This window comes from Chrysochloris asiatica, unplaced genomic scaffold, assembly GCF_000296735.1.
Source record: "Chrysochloris asiatica unplaced genomic scaffold, ChrAsi1.0 scaffold00030, whole genome shotgun sequence".
Classification (NCBI taxonomy): Eukaryota; Metazoa; Chordata; class Mammalia; order Afrosoricida; family Chrysochloridae; genus Chrysochloris; species Chrysochloris asiatica.
Window position 1 is genome coordinate 1322242 of NW_006408548.1, and position 5503 is coordinate 1327744.

General features: G+C 38.5%; 1 protein-coding gene across 1 annotated transcript in view; it reads left to right on the plus strand.

Annotated features, from left to right (window-relative positions):
- Positions 1-5503, plus strand: part of RAD18 (RAD18 homolog (S. cerevisiae)) — a 152655-nt gene that overhangs the window by 46544 nt on the left and 100608 nt on the right. Inside the window, exon 7 of the mRNA XM_006851574.1 lies at positions 952-1136. Within this exon, the coding sequence (XP_006851636.1) occupies positions 952-1136 (185 nt within the window). The remainder of the gene's footprint in view (positions 1-951; positions 1137-5503) is intronic.

Sequence of the window (5503 nt, forward strand, 5' to 3'; positions counted from 1 at the left end):
CTTGAAAACCTATCTAAGTGTTCCCATATCTACCTTGTTCTTCCATCCCCTCCCCGTTCTGGTGTACTGCCCTTCCGAACACCTGAACTATGATGTGTCTGCCCCCAAACCCTGTGTTCTACCATCACCACCCTCCACCTTCCCCAAATCCCCCCACCCTAACCCCACTGGTAATCAACAAAGACATTTTTTTTTTTTTTTCCTTTTAGTATGTTACCCACTAACTTTGTGGTTTATTTTTTTCAGTAATGGTAAACCTAACTATCCTTACAGGTTTTCTAGTGCCTTTGCAAATTGATTTCCTGGGCCTTAAAAGGGGCAGTTTTGCTTGTGGATTAGAATTTTTTTTTTTCAAATAAAGAAGCTGTATATGATCATATGTCCTTAAATCCAAAGCCTAACCCTCGTAACATTTGTGCTTCAATAATCTGAGATAATGGATTTTCACAAGGAATTTACATGGAAACCATGGGTAAATTTAAGGAGGTGGAGAATTGAGTAGGTCTACTGGTTCAAGCTCACCAGCAGCTTCTTGGAAACCTATATAGGGCACTATGGGTCAGAATTGACTCAACGGCACTTCACACACACATATACACATTTAAGTATGATTCTAAGTGAAGTTCTCGTAGCACTGGATCTACAAGTCCCCTAGATGAGTCCAAGTCTGCATTTTCAGGCCTGACCTCTTTCTGACACCTAAGGCTTTCACCTCTAGCTATTGACTAGACACTGTCCACATATGTAGCTCAGTTAACTTCAGACGCATGGTGTCAAGCGCCGCCAACTTTATCCACAAACTTGATCTTCCTACTCTTTTCCCTCTTTTCCTTAATGGCTTTGTTATTCTCCCAGTCACTCAGGAGTTAAGTCAGAAGGTAAATTACTGTTTGACATGAAAAGCATTTGATAATTCATAATTTTTATAGATCTTGTTTATTCCCTTTTCAGTTCTGCTCAGAAAAGGAAGCCACTGCCAAAAACTGTATATAATCTGCTCTCGGATCGTGATTTAAAGAAAAGGCTAAAGTTACATGGATTACCTACTCAAGGAAATAAACAGCAGCTCATTAAAAGGCATCAAGAATTTGTACACATGTACAATGCCCAGTGTGATGCTCTGCATCCTAAATCAGGTAAGGAACAAAACAAAGAGTTATCCTTGTCCTTGGAATAAAGAATTTTTGTGTAGCTCAGGGATTATAAACCATAGGATAATAGAAAAAAAAAAATTTAGCAAATGCATTTTTTGATAGTAGATAATACATGTAAACATATTCAGTCAAAGGTGCCTAGAGTATTGTGTGACAAGCAAAGTTCTCTCTCAGTATGTCTTCCAGTCCCCAGATTCTCTTCTCAGAGGCAACCATGGTTTCCAATTAGGTGCTTAAGAGTGGATCTGAAGAGCTTGAGTTAATATCCCAGTTTTGCTGCTTTATGGCTAGGTAACTTTGGGCCCGTTATATAATCTCTCCATAGGTTAGTTTTCATATCTGTAAAACAAAGGCTCTGATGCTACCTATTTTGTGGTGTTTTTTAGAGGAATAATGAGAAAATGTATGTAAAGTGTATGGAATCATACCTGGTAAGTAGTTGTTTTTGTTGTTAGGTGCTATCACAGCTATCTTGTGTACAACAGAATGAAACCCTGCAATCTTTTCTCATCATGATGTATTTATTGGTCCAGTTGTGAGGATTTTATTTTATTTTTATTTTTATGGCAATTCTAACTCACCAGCCGTTCCTTGGAAGTCCTATATAGGATCGCTATGGGCCAGAACTGACTCGATGACACCTAACAACGACAACCTTTTATATGCGGGGTTTACGCCAGTTTATTGCATTTATTTAGTTGAGTTTTCTTTTCTATTCGTTTTTTCTTTTCTGTGAATTTAGTAGTTTTTTGTTTTGTAGTTTGTCTTTATTTATTGGTTTATTAGCCAGCTACACTTTTTTTTTTTTTAAATTATGAGTGTATAATGTTGTTAAGTGCCGTAGAGTCGGTTCTGACTCATAGTGACCCTGTACAGGGTTTCCTAGTCTATAAATCTTTACAGGAGCAGAAAGCCTCATCTTTCTCCCGCAGAACAGCTCGTAGTTTTGAACTGCTGACCCTGAGGTTAGCAGCCAGATTCGTAACCACTACGCTACCAGAGCTCCTGAGTGTATAATATACCATGCATATTTAATTTCTTACAGTCTGGTGTGACGCTGTGGGTTAATGGGCCAGACTGCAAAGCCGTTTGAACTGCAAGGTCGGCAGTTCAGACTTACCAGCTGCTCCTCAGAAACCCTATACAGTGTCACTATGGGTCGGAATCAACTCCATAGCACTTAACAACAACAACCATCAAATAAGAACTAACTCAATGTCACTTACAACAACAACCATCAAATAATATTATACTGCTTCATATATCTAAGTTATCCAATGCTTCTATAACCTGAATATACTGCAAATGGATGTCTTTAGCCAAAAACACATTTTTCTCTCACAGACTAGGAGGGTAGAAGTTTGAATTCAGAGCTCTCGCTTTGGAGAAAGGTCCCTGTCTCTTTTCAATATTTGTAGGCCCGTTATTGCTTGGGGATCTCCATATGTCTTACCATCAATCTCTCCCTGAATCTAGGAGCTTCACAGTTCAGGGACCTCACTTCCAAAGGATGCCCTCCATTCCTGGCTTTTGTATTTGGGGGCTGTTGTTGTTGTTAGGTGGCACTGAGTCGACACCGACTCATCATGACCTTATTATGCACATTAGACGGAAACACCTCCCGATCCTGGGCCAACCTCACTACTATTGCCATGCTTGAGTCTATCCATGCTGCCACTTGGCCAGTCTATTTCGCTGGGGGTCTTCCTCTTTTTCTCTGACCCTCCACCTTACCAAACATCATATTATTTTCCAGCCATTGGTTTAGGTTTTGTTCTTTTTAATCTTATAGAAGTAACTCGATTTCTTTTGGGTGGATTTGAACCACCAACCTTTTGGCTAGTAACCCAGCGTAAATCATTTGCACCATGTACATACGTATAGTGGCATCCTGGTGTGGCACTATAGGATAAATACTGGATTGCTAACCATAAGGCCAGCCCTTCAAACTCACCAACTACTCCTCAGAAACCCTGTACAAGGTCACTAAGAATTGGAACCAACTTAATAGCATTTAACAACAGAAACAACACATATGCATAATAAATGTACGGTGCATGAGGGGACTTCAAAACATTCATGGAAAAATTCCCTTCTGTTTCCATTGAACTTTTTGAGTGCCCCTGTATCTGTAACACATCAATGCATTTGCATTTATATGTGGAGACTTCAAAGTTTGTGGAATACGGAGTTAAAAGGTAATGGAATTTTTCCACAAACTTTTTGAAGACCCCCCTTATATATTTAAGAAATTTTGAGAACACACCAGCATCTCTACTTTAATCCCACAGGGTTTTCCTTTATTTTTTTCTAGTCCATGTTTAAATCTCCCTTTTTCCCACAGTGAGAACCCTCCCTCCCAGCTTCATCACATGTATTAATTTGTTGATTGTTTCATCCATAGTGGCTATACCACAACAAAATGAACCTACCCAACATTCCCCTGAATTGAGGATATACAGTTGAATACTGTGTTCATAAATCTCTTCTAATCTCCCTTCAATGTTAACGTTGTTTGTTGGAAATACCATTATTGGATTCTGTTTTGTTTTTTTTAAAAAACCTTTTTATTGTGAACTGAATGAAGGTTTACAGAGATCATCAACGTTTCATTCAACAAATCGTACACTTTGTTTCATTTCAGTCCCTCCTTGCAACAACAGTTATCCTGCTTCTTCCCTGTGGCTTCTATTGGCATTCCATCCTCCTTCCTTAGGAAAATGTTGCCCTTTTGCTTTTGAATAATTGGTGAACATACTTTATTAGTGTTGTTGTCCATTACCCCCCTCCCCCATAAGCCTATGGAATGCTTGGCTGAATATTATTGGCCATGAGGGTGAGTTCCTTTCTAGACCTGAAGGGCTAGAGGGTCGTAGTCTCAGGTACCTCTAGTCTCTTTCTGATCAGTAAACCTGGTCTTTTATTTTTAATGAAATAATTTTCAGTTGTATTCCATTCTTTCCAGGACCCCCTAATGTGATCCTTTTCAGAGCAGTTGAAAGTGGTAGCCAGGCACTGTGTAGTACCTCTAGTAGATCAATTTTCTATTCAATTATTAATATATAATTTGTTTCATGTCATTGATTACAAACCCAACAGTGTAATTTCACTTATTCTGCTTCCTCCCTGTTTCCTGTTTCCATTCCTTCTACTTTCCTAACCTTTCTGGATTTTGTCCCTGGGCAAATGTTGTGCTTTTGATCTCATATGGTTGATGATAGGAAGCAGCATGTTGAGAATAATACTCTTCCTGTTGTTTGCCTTATAGAGTTCTCTGTTGTTTGGCAAACTAACACTTGAGCTAAGAGGGTGAGTTCATTTCTACACTTGAAGGACCATAATCTAAGGGGCTTCATCAGTTTCTATCTAACCAGTAAGTCTGGTCTTTTTTGAATGATTTTCAGTTTTGTTATACATTTGCTTCCAGTGTTAGTTGTTTGGGGGGCTGCTAACCACAGGGGCAGCAGTTCAAATCTACCAGGTGCTCTGAGAGAGAAAGATAAGGCACTCTGATCCGTTAAATATTTAGTCTCAGAAACTGTACACATGGTCTTACGAGTCTGAATTGACTTAGTGGCTTTATTTTAAAAATAAAGTTATAAGAAATTAATAACAAATGTAACATATTATTGAAGAGATAATATTTTCATAAAGGAGCCCTGGTAGCATAGTGGATTATGAACTGGGCTGCTAACTACAAGGTAAGCAGTTCAGATCTTACCAGTCTCTCTGCAGGAGAAAGATGAAGATTTCTGCTCCCATAAAGATTTACAGCCTTGGAAACCCTAAACAAGGCCACTATGAGTCGAAGCTGATTCGGTGATATACCACTACCACCACCATATTTTTATAATGGACCAACTGCAATCATAAAAGAAAAAGTATTATATACAATATCATTTTGTTTACTTTAAAGAATGTTCATATCTACTTGCTTTTGGTTTTGTATTTATTCTGTTTGGGGTTCTGAGATTTTTGGGTTTGTTGTTTGACATCTCTCATTGTTTTTGGCAAATATTGGCAATTAATTGATCATACATTGTTTTCTTCTCTTTCTTCTTTTGGGATTTCTGTTACATATATGTTAAACCTTTTGATGTTATCCTGTAGCTCTTAAGTATTCTCTTCTGATATTTACCCCCTTCCCCTTTTCAATCCATTTGACAACAGCCATTGTATCCCACATTCCACATCCACTTCTGAATCCGGCTTGAACTTCTGGCAGTTCCTTGCCAATGTACCGTTGCAGCCGTTTTTGAATGATTTTTTTTTTCTTCTTAAATGTTTTATTGTGAATTATGTGATAGTTGACATGGTTACAATCCCCTCCCTGCAATCCTTCCCCCGTA